General features: G+C 39.5%; 1 protein-coding gene across 1 annotated transcript in view; it reads right to left on the reverse strand.

Annotated features, from left to right (window-relative positions):
* LOC131221042 (exocyst complex component SEC8) overlaps positions 1-21220 on the reverse strand; it is a 96071-nt gene that overhangs the window by 31277 nt on the left and 43574 nt on the right. Inside the window, exons 13-17 of the mRNA XM_058216125.1 lie at positions 19158-19285; positions 18752-18801; positions 16657-16757; positions 14137-14249; positions 13868-13975 (exon numbers count right to left, since the gene is read on the reverse strand). Coding sequence (XP_058072108.1) covers positions 13868-13975; positions 14137-14249; positions 16657-16757; positions 18752-18801; positions 19158-19285 — 500 coding nt within the window. The remainder of the gene's footprint in view (positions 1-13867; positions 13976-14136; positions 14250-16656; positions 16758-18751; positions 18802-19157; positions 19286-21220) is intronic.

Genomic DNA, 21220 nt, shown 5'->3' on the forward strand with positions numbered 1-21220 from the left:
GAAATTAGTGTATGTAATGATCATTTCATCAAATACTCCTAAATACTTCGAAATTAGTCTCAATTGATAGCTAGTTGAAGAAAAAATTTGCAAAAAAAATAAAACATGGAGAACATGAAGAACCAATGGATATCGAAATCAAAGCTCTAATTCCATTATTTTCCAAGCAAAACATGAAGAACCAATGGATTTGTAACCATTTGACACTGATTTAACATAATTTCAATAAAAAAAAAAAGGATTGGAAATTGAAAATGCTCACCGGATTGAACATGTGGGATGTATTGGCACTACTTGTGCGTTTCGTATCGCACAAGTGGGATACAAGATATATTGTGGGATATATCGGCCAATATTGTTGATATTTAAAACATTGCTCATGGGCAATAAGAAGATTAGAGAAGTCCACTATCGTGTTACATATATCTAGTTGTTACTCTACCATACTCGTATTGATTTTAAGGATATGAATTCTATTTTGGCTTCTACTAGCATTAGCTATTCCATGGAAGAATTGGGATTGTGTCTACATCCTTTAGCCAAGTTGCTCATAATCATTTCCTCTACTTGGACTTTACAATTATTCTGGAATTCAAGTGATGCCTTGTATCGTTTTTCTTCGCCGATAAACAGGGTGTCCCAAAACGGTTACGTATCGGCCGTAACGGCCGATACGTAACGGTAACGGTGGTACCCGTTACGCGATACGGGGCCGTATCGGCCGAGTCCCTTTTTTGTACACGTAACGGCCGTTACGGGCCCGTTACGGGCGTAACGGCCGTTACTGACCCGTAACGGCTGTTACGGGCCTTGGAAAAAAAAAAAAAAAATTTAAAAAACCTTACCTTTTTCCCTTCTTTTCCTCTTCTTCTTCTATTTCTTCTTCTTCTTCTTCTTCTTCCTCCTCTTCTCGGCCTGCTACGGCCCTGCTGCGACTGCGGCTGCGGCCTCCTCCTCCTCCTCCTCTCTCTCTCTCTCTCTCTCTCTCTCTCTCTCTCTCTCTCTCTCTCTCTCTCTCTCTCTGTTCTTTACCTCTTTCCCTCTTTTTTCTTCTCTTCTTTCCCTCTTTTTTCTTTTTGGTTTCCCTCTCTCCTTTTCTTTTTTTTTTCTAGGCGTAAGCTGCTGTAGGTACGTGTCACGCTGAGACGAGCGCTGACACTCCTCGAGCTCCGAGTTGTACGAACGGTTCAAAGGAGATCAAAGTTTTATGGGCTCCACAGTGATGTATTTATTATATCTACACCGTTCATCTATTTTTAAATATTATTTTAGAGCATTACCTAAAAAATGAATTGTATCCAAAGATCGTCTGGACCACACCAAAAATAGCAGCGAAGATGATGATTTTCACCGTTAAACAATTCGTAGGCCCATCGTAACATTTATTTTCCATCCAATCTGTTCATAAGGTCAAAAGGACCTGAATGAAGAGGAAAAACAAATTTCATGTTAATCTAAAAGTTCTGTGATCCCAAAAAAGTTTTCAATGGTAGAAGTTCAATCCCCCACTGCTTTTTGCAGTGTGGTCCACTTGATAATTAGATCAGTATTATTTTTCGTGTCAAGCCTTAAGACGATCTCGTCAAATGAATGGACGGTTTAGATATAACACATTCATCATGGGTGGGGCCCAAAAAACTTTGACATGTGTGCTACACTTCACAATCCGAGTCCCGCCTAATTTGAGCCCTTAAAAAATTGAAAAAAAGACATATATTAACTTAAAATTTACCAATTAAATAATAAACTGCAATTGCTAACTCACAATGCCAAAATTAAATTATTTGAATAGTTTTAATTGTTATTTTGTGTACTCTTATTTTTTAAAATAGGGCCTTTTGATTTTTTTCATGATTCACTATCCAATAAATGTCCACTAATACATAAGTGGGATAATGACAATAAATTGCATGAATTTGAGGCTAATTTGGGGCATAGATTGGTCCTCTAAGTCAGCTCGAAATTGGCAACGCCATCTACCTGAATTTAATTTCATTTTTTTAAAGAACTACTGGGAGAAAGATATTAAATTGTTAAGTATATAAATTAGATATTTAGAAAATTAAATATATACATTTTATAGTCAAATTCAGGTTACTTAGTTCAAAAATTAATCAGACAGTCCGATACAGCTTCTCACCAAAGAGTGGACCGTTACACCACCATAAACATGTTCCAATTTATAAATGAATGCATATTTGGAATGCTTAGAATATTCCAGATTTAATACATATTTTTTAATATTTTTTTGGCAAAAAAAAAATTTTACGCCGTTACGCCCCCGTATCGCCGTTACGACCCCGTATCCGTATCGGTTTTGGAGGTCACCGTTACGCCAACCGATACCGATACGGGACACCTTGCCGATAAACCAATTGACTCTTCCTTAGAATTTAAATCATGATTTTCCAAAATAATGGCTTCTTTGTCAAACCTTGATGAACTCTTTGAACACTTTCAACTTCACCATAATCTTGAAGCAAGCACACCCATCTACTATAGTAGAATTCCACAATTCCTACATCATGCCGTGCAAAATGTTTCCTCAAGCCAAATTAATTCAAATCTTAATGGAGTCAGCTTGCAAGATTCAATGCTTGAATCAATTATAGTAGGACTGTGACTATAGGTGAGGCACAAGATGCCATATTGGAAAACGCCTAGACATGCTCTTCCCAATGCGTAGTTATAAGAAGACTATCAGCTTGGACATAAAAGGGGCATCTTGATTATTTGTCCAGGTGATTATAATCAACCTAAGTAATAGATTATTAGATAACGCTTGATTGTAACCAACCTGTGTAATAGTCAATTACATTGTGCCCGTGGGTGTTTTATGCTCTCATTGCCAAACCCAAGCCCGAATGAAGGAGGTTTATGTCAAGTTGGCAGCCGATATCAAACTCATACCATAACTTCAAACATGAATCCGAATATTATGACATTCCAAACTCATGCTAGGGCATTCTCTGTAAGCGAAGCACTGCATCGAAACCTTGGTAGAGTGAGAAATGGGCAAGGTTTGGCTAAGGCGTACCCCAGAAGCAATGTGCCCCAACAATGCCCAATCACTATAAGAAATAAGCAAGGGCTCTTGCACCATTCTTGATGCATGCAGGTAAAGAAGCAAGTCAAAGAAAATAGGATTCATCTTGCCACATGGAATATAAGAACATTAATAGGTAAGAGTATGAAGTTAGTAGATACGATGAAATGAAGGAAAGTTAACATAGCTTGTGTTTAGGAGACCAAGTGGAAAGGAGCCAAAATAAGAAAAATTAATGGAGGTAAACTTCGGCATGTAGGATAGGATAATAAGAAATGGGGTGGAATAATGGTATATAATGATTTAATGGGGAGAAAAATTTGTAGATGTTAGGAGAGTAATTGATATGATTTTATTAATAGAACTAGTGTTAGAAGAGAAGATGATCAATATTATTAGTGCATATGCTCTATAGGTAGGGTTAGAGGATAGGATCAAGAGACAACTCTGGAATGATATGGATGGACTAATGTGAGAAATTCTATGCTAAGAGGATATTTGAAGGAGAAGACTTAAATAGTCATGTAGGAAAAGAAAGTAGATGATACAAGAGGGTACATGGAGGATATGGTTTTGGAGAAATGAGATGGGGGAAGCTATCCTTGATTTCACTATGGCATACAATCTAGCCCTAGCAAACACATCTTTAAAAAGAGAGAATTTTAATAACTTTCAAAAGCGAATAACATACAAGCCAACTAGATTATTTCTACTTTCAAAAACAGAATCAATATGATGGACTGCAGGGTTATACTAGGAGAGTTTAATTACACAACATAGGATAACGGTTATTGATATTTCCATTGAGAGATGGAAGAAAGGGAATAAAATTAATAGGTGTTCAAAAACTAGGTATTGGAATTTAAAAGAAGAGAAAACACTGTCATTCATAAATAATTGATGAAAGAAGAAAAGTGGAATGCTGAGGAAGATGTAAATGTTGTGGAATGAGAAGGCCGAGTGCGTTAGGAAGGTAGCAAAAGATATTTTAGGAGTATCTAGAGGGAAAAGCCAATCATATAAGGAAACTCGGTGGAGGAATGACGATGCACAAAAAGCCATTAACAAGAAACATTCATGTTTTAAAGATTGGCAATGGACTAGAAACAATGAAATTTTTGAGCAATATAGAAATACCAAAAAGGTGGCTAAGAAACTAGTAAGGGCAAACTCAAGGCTTATGATGATTTTTACAACAGATTGGGGATAAGAGAAGATGAGAAAATGTCTTCAAACTTGCGCCAAAATGAGAGAGAAGAAGAGTAGGGACCTAGATCACGTTAAATGCATTAAGAGAGATAAGAAGAGAGTATTTGTCGAGGGCAATGAACCCAATGAAAGGTGGAGAAGCTATTTTTAGAACTCTTTAAATAACAATCACTTTAAGAGCATAGGGATAGAACCATAAACAAATTAACTCAAATGACATTGGAGTCCATAAAAATTTTTATTTTTTTATTTTTTGAGAGGCAACAAAAATTTTTATTAAGGACTCGCGAAAGCGAGGGAAAAAATACAAGAAGTTGAAATAGAGAATAGAAACAAGAGTCCATGATACTTGGGTAGGATTAAGATATCTAAGTAAAAGAAGCTTTGAGAGAGATGAAAATAGGAAAGACCCTTGAACCAGATAGGATACCAATAGAGTTTGGAAGTGTACTGGAGTTACTAGGTTATTTGAGTTGAAAAAGTTGTTCTACAAGATTATAAGATTGAGGAAAATGCCGACTAATGGAGGAAAAATACCGTAGTACTTATTTATAAGAACAAAAGAGACATACAGAGCTGCACTAACTATCATGGGATTAAACTTGTGAGCCATACAATGAAACTTTTGGAAAGAGTCATTGAATAAAGACTAAGGCATGAGACGAATGTATTAGAAAATCAGTTTGCTGTCATGACAGGGAGGTCTGCAACTGAAGCTATTTTCCTACTTAGACAATTGATGGAAAAATATGGGGAGAGGAAGAAAGACGTCCACATGGTCTTTATTGACTTGGAGAAATCTTATGATAGGGTCTCAAGAGAATTAATCAAGTGGGCATTGGGAAAGGAAGGAGTTTGAAGAGGACATTGACATGATTAATGATATTTATGAGGGAGCAGTAGTGAATTTGAGGACCACTAGTAGAGAGACAAGTAAGTTCCCAATTATTATACACTTGCACTAGGGTCAGTATTGAGCCCATACCTTTTTGGGTTGGTTTTGGATGAGTTGATGAGGCATTTGCAAGGAAAAATCCAATGGTGTACCTTGTCTGCAGATTGTATAGTTTTGATTGACAAGACAACAAGGGAGAGCATAATAACAAAGCTAGAATTGTGGAGTGGTGCTTTAAAATCTAAAGAATGTAAAATTAGTCGAACTAAAATAAAGTATATGGAGTGCAATTTTAGTAACAAACTAACAATAGGAGTGGGGACGAGGATTTAGTTAAGATCGCTTACCAAGCAGTTTCCCAAATGACCACTTCTGATATCTTAGGTCGATAATTCATGAGAGTGGAAAGATTGAGAAGGTTGTTGCCCATGGAATTCAAGTAGGGTGGAAGAAATGCAGATGTGCCTTTGGAGTTTTATGTGATCATCGTGTACCACTCAAACTGAAAGAGAAATTTTATAGGACAGCTATAAGACCAGCTATGCTTTATGTAACAAAATGTTGCGCAGTTATGGAACAACACGTTCATAGGATGATTGCACATGACTGAACCATTGAAGTATACTTTCCATTAGTTATTACCTATAGGTGTTGCTCCGAAGTTCCCTCTAATGCATTCATTTCTAATTCTATCCTTCCTCATCTTGCCACTCATCCATCAACATCCTCATTTCAGCTACACTCATCCTATGAAGATGATATTCATTAACTGTCCAAACATTCTTTCCCATAAAGCATGGCTGGTCTTATAGATATCCGATAAAATCTCTTTCAGTTTGAGTGGCACATGAGGATAACAGAAAACGCCAGAATTGGTACAAGTTGAAGACTTTAAAAAGGCAAGGAGAAGGCTGAAAAGAATGTGGATTCAGGTAGTACGAAAACACTAGATGACCTATGTTCTAACAGAAGTTATGGCCCTTGGCGGAAAAGGATTCATGTAGCTGACCAAGAATCTGGATTCAGGTATGGTAAGAAAAGACAATGACCTATGGTCTAGCTGAAGTTATGGCCCTAGATAGAGTGGATGGTGGCAAAGGATTCATGTAGCACAAAACATTCAGATTCACGGCTGCCCCAAACAAATTGAAGAAGAGGAATGTTTGTTGCTTGAAGCTGTCTCTTGGAAGGCCATGATCTGCACCGTCTCTACATTAGAGATTTCCTTTATCTCTGCCAGTCCCCAGTAGTTCCAAGTGAGGATCTTCTCAATTGGGCACCGTCCAATTCCCTCCCACTATTCCTTTCTCCATCATAGTCCATGCCTGAGCGTATACTCCCCACTTGTGGTCCTACAAATTGTTTTTCATAATTGACAAAAAATCTGAAGCTATTAAATTCTCGCTTTCCTTTGAATTTTCTACTGTAGACTCTTGACCCCACATTCAATTGTCTTTGCCACTCTATCTTCCACGAATTTGACAATCGAATACTCATTTTTCATGTTATTTCCAAAGATTGTGTCTATCGACTTTCCCAAATTTATTATAGCTTGGAATGCCTGGTTATTTTTTTGCAATTGCTCTTCCGAACATATCTGTACTGATGCACCCTGATGACTAGTTCTACCGTCCAAGCACACTGCTGATCCACACCGAGCTGCCGAGGAAGGATGCTCAGACAGTTCAGAAGGACCATCATTTGGAAAATAACTGAACCATAATCCTGGATATCGCCCTCTTAATGCATTGGCAAGGTTTTGAATATCGGTATCAGTCCCTGTATTGGCCAGACTGCTGGCTGATACGATACAGGCTGTATAGGATGAATTTTTTTTGGCTGAAAAGAAAATTCCACAAAACACTGGAAAATTGGAAAAAAAAAATAATAATAATAATAATACGAGGATCCAGAATGTGTGTGCATGTGTGCGTGCGTGCGTGTGTGCAATGGTATGACAGAATATGGATTATTTGGCCAAATATTTACACTTCCCAATCATTTTAGTAGTTTTCTTTAAATTATCTTGATTTCCTAACAAATCAAAAGAAATGTTATCATTCATTTAATTCAGTTTATTATGAATTTCAAAACCATATTCCTATATGCTACTCACAAAGAAACTTATGTCCATTTCCGCAGGACCTACTCAAACATATACTTAGCAAACAGATGAATTCTTGTTTTATTTTATTTTTATTTTTTTAGAGATAACTGCAAATTTATTGAAAAAAGAGGAAAACATACAAAAAGAGAAAGAAAAAAAAAAAAAAAAAACAGCAAAGAAGCGAACTGCTGAGATAGCAGAGAGCTCCTAACCACCGAGAAAAGAAAGATCGACCCTCTTTAAAGCCTTAACATTTACAGCCCATTCAATCACCAACTTTTTAGCCTTAGACCCCACAGCCTTAACTGAGGACAACCGATCGTTGAAGCACCTTTCGTTCCTTTCTTCCCAGACAACCCACTAGATGGCAAGGATAGCCATACGCCAGATGATCGAATTGATTCTTCCAAGCTTAAACCCATTCCAATCAGACAGCATCTTCACCGCAGATTCTGGAGCGCACCAACTGACCGAAAATTGCTGACAGAAGTCGGCAAGAATAGAAGAGATGAAAGGGCAGTGAACCACTAAATGATTTACAGATTCTGCCTGGCGCATACAACATAAACAAATGTTAAATTATCTATAGTGAGGATTCTATTTCGGCTCGCCAACCACCCGAAACAAATGTACTTTAGGAGGGGCCTGATACTTGCAAATGAAAGAGGTGACGTTGCTCCGGGACTGCGCCGCTGGGTAAATTGCTGCGTAGAAAGATTTGACAGAGAAGGAAGCCGTTTTCTCAATTGGCCACACAATGCCATCAGGCTGAGAACTGATGATCTTTAATTCGGAAATACAGTTCTGGAGGTCCATATATTCGTCAGTTTCACTTTGATTTAGATTTCTAGTACATCTAATGTCCCAAACAGAGTGATCGGGTGTGGAAAAGCAACACCTGTTGATGAATATATTTCTATTAGGAGCAAGCCTGTATATTTGAGGGAATAAAGACTTGAGAGGTTTTTCCCCACACCAAATATCTTCCCAGAACCTAATGGAAGCACCATTTCCCAACACATAGCTGCAATTGGTACTCACAGGATCTTTCGCTTTGAGAATGCCCCTCCAGATGTGGGAGGCCTTATAATAGGAAGACTGTTTAGGCCACCAACCTCCCTGGGACACCCCATATTTACCCTTAACTATGGAAATCCACAACGCATCATTTTCCGAGGCAAATCTCCAGGTCCATTTCCCCAACAACACTGAATTCATGAGCTTCAGATTCTTGACGTTAGCACCTCCCTCTCTGAACACGTTACACACTTCTTTCCATTCAAGCAAATGGAACTTCCTCTGATTTTCCTTACCAAACCACAAAAAGTCCCTTCTAATTTTGTCGATACACTTAATAACCAGCCCTAGGCAAGTGAACAACGACATAAAGTATAGGGGAAGACTAGATAGAGCAGCTTTAATCAGAGTCAGCCTCCCGCCAAGGGACAAATACCGGCATTTCCAGGAAGCTAAGTACTTATAAAATTTGCTGATGACCCTGTCCCACATGTGTTTCGGCGGGGGTCCAATGCAAAGGGGCAGCCCAACAAAATATGTTGGAAAAGACTCAATGCGGCACCCGAGAGTATCAGCAAATCTCTATAAGGCCTGCTGGAGAACATTTATTCCAAGCAGTTTGGATTTGCTGAAGTTGATCCTAAGACCTGAAACTACTTCAAAACAGCGGATAGAAATGAGAAGTTATTCGATTTTTTCATCCGAAGCTTCTGAGAAAATGAGCGTGTCATCAACAAATTGGATGTGCGTGAGTGGATCCGCCAAACCTGGCACCGATATGCCTCGAAGAATACCTTGCTCTTGCCCTCTCTTCAACATTTGGGATTACGCCTCGGCCATGATAAGGAAAAGAAAGGGGGAAAGGGGATCCCCTTGCCGCAGACCTCTCAAGCTTTTGAAAAAAAAACCTGAAGTAGAGCCATTGAGGATAACGGAGAAGTGGGCCGAACCAATACATGTAGCGATCCACCTTCTCCATTTGAGTCCAAAGCCCATTCGATCTGGCATATACAGAAGAAAGTCCCATTATGCATGGTCATAAGCCTTGGTAACATCCAGTTTGCAGAAAACACCTTCAGACTTAGCCTTGTGGCAGGAATGAAGAACTTCATTAGCGATAAGAGCTTCATCAGTGATCTGCCTGCCTTTAATGAATGAATTCCGATTACTAGAGATGAGCAACTCAATGACTTTAGAAAGCCGGGAGGATAAAACTTTCGCAAGGATTTTGTAAGGGCTCCCGATTAGACTAATGGGCCTGAATTCAGCAAAAGAAGCAGCACCCACCACCTTAGGAATGAGCGAAATAAAGGTTGCACCAAGCCCCTTCGATAATCTACCTCTTTCATGGAATTCCTGGAGAAACGAAAGAACATCGATCCGAACAGTTTGCCAGAAAGTCTGATAGAAACTAATCGGAAAGCCATCCAGTCCTAGAGACTTGTCCCCACCCAACGCATCAACTACCGCCTTGACCTCTTCTTCAGAGAATTGAGATTCCAACTGATGAGCATCAGCAACCTACAAACAATTGAAAGAAATGTTATCTAATCTCGGTCTAACCCAATTGTCAATCGACAGGAGATCTTTGAAGTGAGATATCGCGAGATCTGCAATCTCTTTTTTGTCCTCAACTCTGCTTCCCTTATCGACTATGCTGAGGATGGCCTTAGACCGAGAGTGCATATTGGCCATATTATGGAAGAACTTGGTATTCTTGTCCCCCTCAGCGATCCATTTGACTCTGGATTTAATCCTCCACGAAGATACCTCTTCCTGCACTTTGATTGAAAGCTCCTGAATTATAGAAATGCACCTGACCAACATCTCTTTTGACATCGGAACAGATTCAGATTCCACGTCCATTCTCTGGAGATCTAATAGGAAGACTTCGATTTCAGCCTCTCTCTTTTGAGACTCCTCCTGATGCCATTCCTTGAGCCTAGTCTTGAGAAGTCTGAGTCTACAGAGCAATCGATGACCAGCATATCCTTCCACCTGGAAGGACGACCACCAATCAATGATCTTCTGCCGAAGACCCTCAGACTGGAGCCAAGCAGAATTAAACTTAAAAGGTTTCGGGCCCCAATTGTCTTCTTCCACACTTAAGAGAATAGGATAGTGGTCCGAGGTGGTGCGAGGCATGACGATTTGCTTAACTGTCAGGAAGGTCTCGATCCACTTCGGAGAGACAAGGAATCTATCAAGCCAGGATTGGATTGGATTTGCCCGACCATTGGACTAGGTGAATCTAGCACCCAGGAGCGGTAAATCGATGAGCTGCTCCTGCTGAATCCATTCAGAGAAACGCAACATAGCGGGGGAGGGCCTTCTACTTCTGGAATGATCCTCTGCAAAGCGCATGACATTGAAGTCACCAACCACACACAAAGGCACTGAGAAAGACTCTCTCGCCACAGTGAGCTCATCCCAAAATTTAGTCCTGAGAGAGTCATTGTTAGGCCCATAAATAACAAACAGCAAACATTGAACAGAAGAAGACTTATCTTGGAGAATAATCGTCAACGAAAAAGTGCCAGTGGTAGAAGAGATGAGATCCCACTTGGACAATCTCCAAGAGATGAGAATCCCGCCCGAACTCCCCACTGCATCCATCGTTAAATACTTAGCATCCTTCTCCTTCCCTAGGGAAGCTAGCAGATAATCCTTGAAACGGGAGACCTTCGTTTCCTGAAAGCACACTACATCCAAATTTTTTCTACTTATGGACACTTTGATCAGGCTCCTTTTGTGATTAGAGCCCACCCCCCTGATGTTCCAAGAAATGATCTTCATTAACTCACTACACTTCCCTGATTACCCTGTCGCCTTGATTTTGACATAGAAGCCGAGATAAAACCAGGGCATGCTTCTAACCATTGCAACTCACTGCTACCGAAGATCTTGACTAAATGTTTTACTGGAGATCTGCACTTCCCAATGGGTCTGCCTCTGTTTTCTATGCATTGGAATAAAGCAATGTAATCCTCCAGTCTGTCCCCAAAAGACAGACCAAGGGACCTCCCCACCTTACCGATGGCTTCTCTGATCCATCGTTTCTTCTGGATTTTAGCTAGCAAGTCAGCTCTGTTCGTATCGGATGGTTGCGGCTCAGTCTGAGAGTCGGCAATCATTTGCAGAGGTTCCACCATAAGGATATAAGAGGAATCGTTATCTTGAAAAAGAGTAATCAGGCCCATCTCTAAAGCATCAACAGGAGGAGATGAACAGAAAGGGGAGTTGGGCGAGGAGGGCCGCAATTAAAAATCAGATTGACTACAATCGAACAGGAGATGGCCGATCGACTCAGCATCGTCGGACCAGGGGTTGGGCATGGGAAGAGGCGAAGAGGTATGAGGGATGGAGGGGGTGATGGCTAAGGGACCAGAGGCTGATGGGGGCGGAAGGATGAGATGAACGGTTGGGAGAAAGCCTTCCATCGGGTCCGGGTTCAAATAGGATCTACTACACGTATGGCGCGAAGAGGGAGGAAAAACTTGAGACTCTGCCATCTGTCCCGAAGCTGGACACAAGTGCCGATCAGGATGGTCCACGTGCTCCACACTAAGCATGTTTCTTGTGGAGGAAGTAACCACCAAGCTCTCCACGAATTCCACGCGTCCCTCATTGCATGTCTCGATGGGAGAGACAGTTAGATCTTTAAGGCTCCTAGCGCGGGACAGTGGAAGGACATGTTAAAAGACGGGCGATGCTGGTTAAAAGACTGGGGCTCTGTATTGCCTCCCGGATAATCGGCAGGCGTCTTGTCCTTCATTCATATCGTTTTAGCATGGTCGCCACGCATCGATCCCTCCGAGTTAGTCTTCTGAGATCATGACGGGGTGGCGAAGGAGCTGGAGGAGACCAATGATGCTTCTGGACTACTCCACGTGTCACACTGGAGAGAGGAGAGGGGACGTCTCGTCTGCTGACTGCAGGGATACTGATAGGATCCCGTGACGGTGCTCCGCTAGAGCATGGAGTTTGTGCACCTACCTCCGGAGAAGGGTGACGGTTCACTGTCTGCTCACGAGGGTCCTCCTCTAATTCGCCACAGATCGCCCCACCGAGGGACCGGATCTTCTTTCGCTTCCATGATCACCGAAAAGTCGAAGCTGCGATCCTCAACGATCACTTTCACCGACAATGGCGGAGGAAGGCCCTTCCTTCTTTTGACTCTTACTCTTATCACTCCAATCTCCTCTCCGAGGTTCGTCTTCTCGACCAACTCTAGGTACGATCCAAGATACGCGGCAACGGAGATAAAAAATTCATCAAACCATAGCTCAAGGGGGATTCCCCAAACTTGTATCCACACATTCTCCATGCCGAAAATGGAGAAATCATCCCACCTCAACACTCTTGCCACTGGCCCTACCAAGTGAAGATGACCTGCCATCATCAGCATTTCCGAGTTGATCCCAGGACAGACCTTAATCCACAGTTCATTGTATCCCAGCGGTTTAATGATATAATTCCCTGGACGAAATCCTATAGTTTCTGTTATCCAGTCCCTCACATGTGACATAGATGCACCTTCTTTACAAATAATGACCATCGAATCCTTAAGATCTTCCTTGGCCCTACGAAAGTGCACCAAATCGACAGAGATAGGAACGCCCATCTTCGAGCAGAAAGGATCGGACATGGCAAGGAAGGTTGAAGGCGTAGGTAACCGGGGGGGGGGGGGGGTGTGGGGCAGGCTTAAGACGGTAAAACTTTGTGGGTTGAGGTTTCTGAGAGGGGATGAGATTAGGCTCGAATCTAGCCCTTTGGACAAGAAGAGGACATCTCTGAGGACATTCGAACTAGAGCAAAACCTCTGTAAACCCCTGTCTTCTGGTCACTAGGCATGACCACATCCATGACCGCACCAGCACGGCCAAAGGCCCTTTCGATATTGAGGGGGAACCAGCCTTTCGGGAATCCTTTCACAAACAAGGTTGGGAATGTAGCTCGCTTTCTAGCCGTCGACGCCATGGAGGTAGACTTCCGGCGACGGACCTTCTGCCATTCCTTGTCGTTCAATCCTGCGTAGTCCTCTTCACCCGACACAGCAGTCTTCGAGTCTCTATTTCTCGAATCTGACCCTTCAGCAATAGTCTTCCTGGAATCATCAGAGGATGAATCTCCCCAGCGTCGAGTATGCACTTCTCTTGTTGTCGTCATTCTCTTGTCGCAGTCGTCGTCGTCGTCATCACTCTCGTGACTACCACCATTTAAATTTTAAATTTTAATTTTAATTTTTTATTAAAATAGATGAATTCTTGTAACTAGTAAAAGATTATGATGACAATGTAACTCCGACGGGATGTAGAAGTTCAAAATTTTATATATTATAACATGACATGCCACCAAACTGAACAAATATTATGTGAACTTTTCCGTGTATTAGTGGATTGAAACGACATCTATCTGCATTCAGAAATAAGTAACATACAAAATATTAGCATGCCTCCATATATGATATCCGACATCTTTCATAGGTATGCCACAATTGGAGAAAACACATAACCAGATATATGTAAGAAACTAAAGAAGAAAGACTATGCCTGAGTGCTACAATAGAAACTAGCCAAGGGAGAAATCATGCCTCCATAAATGAGGTTCGGCATCTTTCATAGGCACGTTCAAGGAAAGTTTGCACATACTCCACCAGTTCACCAGCATATTTAGGCATTGCTTGTGCCCAACCGAGCACCTAATGTCAAAAAATAAATCATCAATAAGCAGACCACAAAATAATCAAGAAAAATTAACAGGAAAGAATGACTCCAAATATTCCTACTTTAATAACGGACTTGCCTACTAAATTTATCAATATATTACAAAGTTAATTCCTGAAGAAGCATTACGGGTTACCTCCTTTGCCAAAAAATCAATAGCCAACAGGCCTTGTAACACAGGACGACCTTTCTCGACTGATTGATTGTAGGTTGAAACAGCATGTGCCCGAGGCCTAAAAGCAGCTGGACCTGGAGAGAATAAATTCAGGGAGTTAGTATTTGGATGGTGGAAACCAAACACAGAATTCAACACACAATGCCTACAGTTTACACATTATACAAGGGCAAAGGTACTGTGTCTGTGACATGGTAACGCAACTAGAATACCACACAAGCTGGGCGATCAAAGATCTGACATGTTTTCTTAATTGACCAAATCAATAGTAGGCTGTTGGGAATCATTCCCACAGTATTGGTTTCATCATTGGTTATTAATCTACAATATTTGCAGCTCCAGATCTGAGAAAATGGTGCCCTAGATTGAACTCGTTGACTACCAATTGCTTCACATAGTCAGAGGTGCAGCCAATGATGAGGAAGCAGCATTTGTGAAGGGCAGACTATGGAAGTGGTGTGTTACGAATCGCTGTAGGAGAGCCACATTTTGTGCATCACGCTCAGTGAGCTGTTGGTGCAGCTCAGCCAATTGTTTTTTTTTTTTTTTTTTGATCAAAGAATTATTCGGTAAAATGAACAGTTTTTAGGAAGTCTCATGATCTTCTTAGGACATGGAAGATCGCTCGTCTCCAGCATCTCTTTCTTACATACAAGACATGCCTAGGGAAATATATTGTTGCATGAAGCATGAAGAGGCATCAGATTTGGAAGTGAGAGTACGGAAGCATTTGTTCAAATGTATGCAATTATAAACAGCTAAAAAATGGCACTAACAAATCTTAAGCGTGATTCAAAGCTGACACAAGACTACTTAGAAGGCCAGGAATGGGACCAATTGATTGGTGACCCAGCACATGAAGGGCCTACAGCTCAAAATTCAAACCACTTGGACTAGATAGTCATCGGATTAGATTTTGAAAAACAATCTAACAAGGGCAATTTTCCACAATCAATGTATGACAATTTCCCCGATAGGATGGCAAAGATTGCCAAATCACCAAGAGTGGGGACTATGGCTTGTCTACATGGGGATTTGCCGTATCAATGGTTCCGTTGTCCTAGATGTCTAACATGTAAGGCGGATATACTGGAGATTAGCAAGCTTCCATAGAGGCTAGCAAGTCAATATAATGCTATTGTCAATATCATTATCGAGTTTGGCTTACATAAAACTTTTGGACATGCATTTTGAGTTGTCATTTTGACATGCAACATTGTTGCTTAACCAACGCTTTTAGAGAACACATCCCAGCACAACTGTTTTGGTAATTGAGACAGAAGATGCACCAGTAACAAATGTAAGTGCATATTGAGTAAGCAGCCTGTATTTTTTCTTTGAAGGTGAACAATTTGCCACTTCAATAGAGATGGCAGCACATGGTATGAAGTGACATCTATAGCAGGATTTCCTAGTAATCATTGGCGATGGTTAAAAGGAATGCAATCTTGCCTTTTGCAATACGAATTGTACTATTCGAATTGCACTCCACACAATATGCATCATAGGTTCAAATCATAAATCCAACTTTATTGTAATCAAATTGTATTAGATCATAAGATTATCAAATCACACAATAGTTGTCAACTGCATAAACAGGGTCCAAATTACGTTTTTGTTTTTTTTTTTTTTTTTTTACTTTTTTTCATTTTTGTATATTATTCCTTCTTGTTTTTCACCTCTTGCTTTGAAACGCGTAAAGGACCTCCCCTCTTAAAAATTGTTATCTTTGTCTTTTGAGAAAGAGAGAGAGAGGAGATTTGGGATTTTGATATTCAAAATCGCAAAACAAACAAATCAAAATATCTTCTTCTTTGGTCAATAGAATCAAATGCCGCTTTTCCCAATATGATTCTACAGTCAAGAAAGGAAAAATTATTAAAGCACTCTTGTTTGTTCTTTTAAGGTAATTTCTTCAAAGACAAAACATAAAGGAAAAGACAAGAATCCTTTAACACTATCATGATGTGTATACCTATATACCTATATAAGTTCTCAATGGACAATATCACCACATATATTACTTTTCTTGGTGCATATTGATGGGAAATGGATGATTGATATATTTTTATTTTCTTATTAATTCATATTTTTTCACCCTTTTTTCGGTATGTTAAGAAAATCTGAAAAAAAAAAAAAAAAAAAAAACTTACAGTTTATGATATGGTTTGAGATTCATTGTAATTCAATCCCTATTACAATTTCCGCAGCAATAACGATTTTGAAAACACTTTGATGTAAGTATATATTGGGCTCAAAGTCATAAAGTCAATTGAATAGAGGCCAGGATTACTGAGCTACTACGTTAGCGTGTACTTGGGACAACTAGAAATATTTTTATAGTTACAATACAAATTCCATTTGAACTTCTGCTAAAAGTATCATGACCAAACATGATCCTCGATCTATAATTAAAGCATCAAATTTCTTCCATGTATCAATTATCTACATATACTTTGGGATTGTGAAAGAGAAACTTGCTTGATATAGCTTGCTGGACGCATTTCCGATAATCTACAAACATCGCTGGCAGGAAATGATCCTTAAGAAAGTTTTCCACAAAGGCTTGTAATCCATCATTCCTGCAAATTTTAAGATATACAGAACACTAAATCGCATAGACTTTGAACAACTGAAATATCGACAATATAGGGATTAAATTAATCTGTAGATAAAACAATCATCTTGCAGCATAAATTTATGCACAAAAACTTTCAGAGGAGAAAAAATGAAGTGTTGACAAATACTTGCAAGATTTCATAAGTATCAATCACCACCAGAGATACTGGAATACTATACGTGCTCTAGGATATTATCTAAAAATTTTAAGCCTTTTATTAACTTCTTGAATCCTTAAATTTAGTGGAATTATATTTGGAAAATAATTATGGAGCTTATTTTTTCCCCTCATAGTTGAGATGAACACGAACGTAAAACCATGAAGATAAAACTGGATGACAAGGTATTTTACGAATAGAAAGATAATTCATCCACCATATAGAGTTAAATAGGCTGTATGTAGGAATCCTATTTTATATGCCAATAGACAGATTTGGAACATAATTATGGAGCTATTGTTTACTTATTTATTTATTTATTTTTTCTCTTCATAGATGAGATGAATGCGAACGTAAAGCCATGAAGATAAAACTGGATGACAAGGTATTTATAAATAGGTTGTTTGTAGGAATCATATTTTATAGGCCAATAGACAACAAGGAAGTTTTTATGAAAGGTGACAGTAAGGAAGTTGCTTAGAAGAAGCAAAGAGAGAGGGAGTGGTGTAGGATAAGATAGGATGGATTATGTGTTATCTTACCTCCTTGTGTTTAAACCTCTTTTATTATCTGATACATCAGCATGGTATCACATTACTATGCATGCACACTTCCACTATATATATGGAGCGTATGTACTGAACCCATCAAATTGGGGGTCTCACTATAGATGGAGCACACCCTGGGTCATATTGATGGATGAACTAATTTCAGAATTTGTTGATATTGATAGTACATTTCTTATTTATAACCAACTTACAAAACGCAACCCATTCAACACCATTCAGATATTTGCTGTATTAATATCCCAAGATTTCTTAATTTGGATGATACCCATCATCGACACACATATCTGTATCCAGGTAAGAAAAGATCACCATAAAGAACTTACGAAAGATGACCTCGCTTAACCCAAAAAGATGGTTAGCAAGCCACAATTTACAAAATTAAGTATAGAAAACTTTCTAAACCTAAAAATATATTCTCGCATACCACTTACAAATTAGGAAAAAAAAAAGTATCAGATGAGCTACTTTTAGGGGGAGCATTCCAGTGGTACTAGTACCCTCATAAGCTTACAGTGGTACTAGGCAGATGCGGGGCCCACAAGGTGATCCAACACGTACATAAGACGTTCCACCTCATAAAATCCCCAGAGTCCAAAACTCAGATGGGCCACCACATAGGCATCATATTAAGAGGGAACACCATCCACCCTGTTTTGTATATATAATCAAGTCCATTCTAAGCCTTCATCCAGTCCAGATGAGGGGTCAAAACAAAACAAAAGCCATTTTGCAACTCAGGTCGGGCCCTTTGAAATTCAAGGGTGGCATTTCCTCACAGCTCGTTCCCTTTGCTGCCACCCACCTTACTTTGGATCGGGCAGACTTTTGGGTCCAAGAGGTTTCTGAGGTGACACAGCTGATAGACAGGTTGGATGGTCTGAATACATCATGTTGCCCCCCATCTGCCAGGTACCACCTTAAGCTTACAGTGGTACTGGTAACACTGGAGTGCGCCCCTTTCATTAGAGAGAATAGTCTACGCAGGTCATATTTTATGCTTTTAGTAATCAATATTAGAAAACTAGTTTCCTTTTCTCATCTCATTTCTGCTGTCCTTCAGAAACCCAGAAAGAAACAAAGAGAATGACAGAAGAAATACAACCAAGAGCAAATGAACAAACAAGGTAGAATATTAGGGCCTATGATAAAGATTGTGCACCCTCTGCCTTAAATTACACGAATGCACTTTATAATGAAGAAAAGAAACGGTAGAGATGGTTTCAAGATTACCCAAACTGAGAATATTTTTGGGGCAGCATTGATGCAACTTTATCTGTAAACTGCAGAGTTGAGCGGATGAGTAAAGTGAGCATAAACTTCCTTAATGTGCAGAGATAATTATAAAGAGCACAGCATCAACACACACAGTGAACACTGAGTCACCATACATTATCACCCACCATTAAAAAGTGATTGCGAGAACATTTTCAAACACACATTTTGAAAAGCATGTTAAGATTCCTGCCAACTATTATTGAATGGTAGGATATTTACAAGCACTAATTATCCGTCAAAACTATGCACAAACTTTTCCCTTAACATAAATGATATATATTGGGAAATGTTCAATGCTACTAAAATTCTATCGTTACCATTCAAACAAATATATAAAATTGGGAAACGTTGTTGATCAAACCTGAATAACTGGCCTGTAAATGGACGCTGCTAGATAAATACCTTGCTCGGGGAGCAAGGCTGCAGTCCCATAGCCTTCTTGTAGAACATTTGAACCACCCCTCCTCCATCCTCGAACAAGATCAGCCCCTGGATATAGAGGAAAAAAATTCAAAGAAACCCTTGAAACTGAAAAATTAAAATAGAGAAGGAGAAAGTGGTCCAAAGAAATTCACCAACAATAAGAAACTAGAGAAGAACATAATATGTGCGTACAGAGTTTAGAGTTAAAAAGGCTGTCAATGATTGTGATCCCATTGCATTTGTGTGCCAAGAGACAGGCAGGGTTGGATTCATTCCAGCCAAAGAAAATCCAACCAAAGAAGCTCTTAGCAGTATCAGTCTATATGATTATGATGTCAATCTACCATTTCTACCACCATGTCCCCTACGGCTGAGAAGAATCAAAGAACATGCATGGGGATAATCAAAATGTCATGCATGTTACAACAGAACCACATTTGAAGGGGAAGGAAGAAGAAGAAGAGAGGAACATGACAAATATGTTGAGGTCAATTTTCTCTACTATAGATAAGCAAGTAGCTAGGGGCAAAATTTGCATGCAATTGGTTTTTTTAGATGATTAAAACATCGCATTATTTGAGGCTATGAGAAGGGTTTTTAGCCAAAGTAAAGGGCACTTGCATATCTACAAGGAGTACAGCTGTCTGCTTAACAACCAATGGTAGAGATTTAGATCACTACCCAAGAGACAAGAGGATGGTCAAGATTTTACCTGCTCACCTTTTCACGATAAAATGCTGAATATAGTAAGCACATGGGGAACAACTTGCGCAAACACTGAGGGAACGACTTTACATGCATGAGATCTATCCTGTCCATCAGCTGTGCCACCCCCATGTTTGTCCCTTAGCCTGATCCAAAACTCAGGTGGGCCACACTACAGGGAACAGTTGGGATGGGAACACCCACCACCAAATATCCTGCATCGTGCGGTCCACCATAGTGCAGATATGCCATCCAACCCATTCATCTGAAGCACCCCATCAGGATGAAGGTACGATCCAAAAAGTTAGGCCACTCCAAAAGTCATGTGGGGCAAAACACATGAATTTATTGATTTTAGTCATGATTTTACAGTGTTCCCTATGGTGTGGCCCATTTGGGTTTTGGGTCAGCCTGAGTTTTGAGATCCATATGTAGGATATTTGTAAAGGAACTGTAGAATTTTTAAGACAAGGGTACTCAGATTGAGTCTCATAAGAGAAAATTCAGTGCATGATAATGGAGTCCAACATTCATTTTGGTTTCCTCTCATCAAATCCTCTCCCTCAGATTCTCTCATGCAGGGTGAATCTTAAGTTGCTTTTTTTGTATTTGGGGGAGGCCATTAAAATTTTTGGGGATGATTGCTTATCATCTCCTTCTTTTCCTTTTTCGTTGTAGTTCTTTTTCCTTTCTTGCAATAAATTTGTGCTACCAATGGCCAATGTAAAAATTTTACATGAAAAATAATAATAATAATAATAATCTTGCTCCTTTTCCTTTTGTGTGTGTGTGTGTTCTTACGTTAGAGTTATCTAAATGTTTTAAGAGAGTGAGTGATGTCGTTGTATTATTAATACCACTATATCTTTAGATGATTATTGCAAAATTTTCAACATTTGTCACATGATCGTTTTTTTAAGTTTAGGCTACAAATTGGTTTTGATTGAAATTATGTTGATGTTCTCTTAGATTCCCTATGATTTTCTATCCAAAAAGAGAAGGAAAACATTAATTTTTCAAGTCTTCACTTTTTTCTTCATTTTATTGTACTTATCAATTTAGTTATTTATTAAAAAAATTGTTATTTAAGGAAGTAACCCCGTGACTAGATTTTGGAGTTTGGCAAGCTGAGCGCTGTAGGGAAATTTTAATGCTTAGCACTAGTGCTGTGAGTCCAAATAACAATGACAAAGATACATATGATGCACAATACATTAACAAAATTCTTTATTGTAACAATTGAATAGATTAAAATTGATTAAACTCTAAAAATGAAAGAAGATAGAAACCTCGTGA

This window comes from Magnolia sinica, chromosome 12 (assembly GCF_029962835.1).
Source record: "Magnolia sinica isolate HGM2019 chromosome 12, MsV1, whole genome shotgun sequence".
NCBI lineage: Eukaryota > Viridiplantae > Streptophyta > Magnoliopsida > Magnoliales > Magnoliaceae > Magnolia > Magnolia sinica.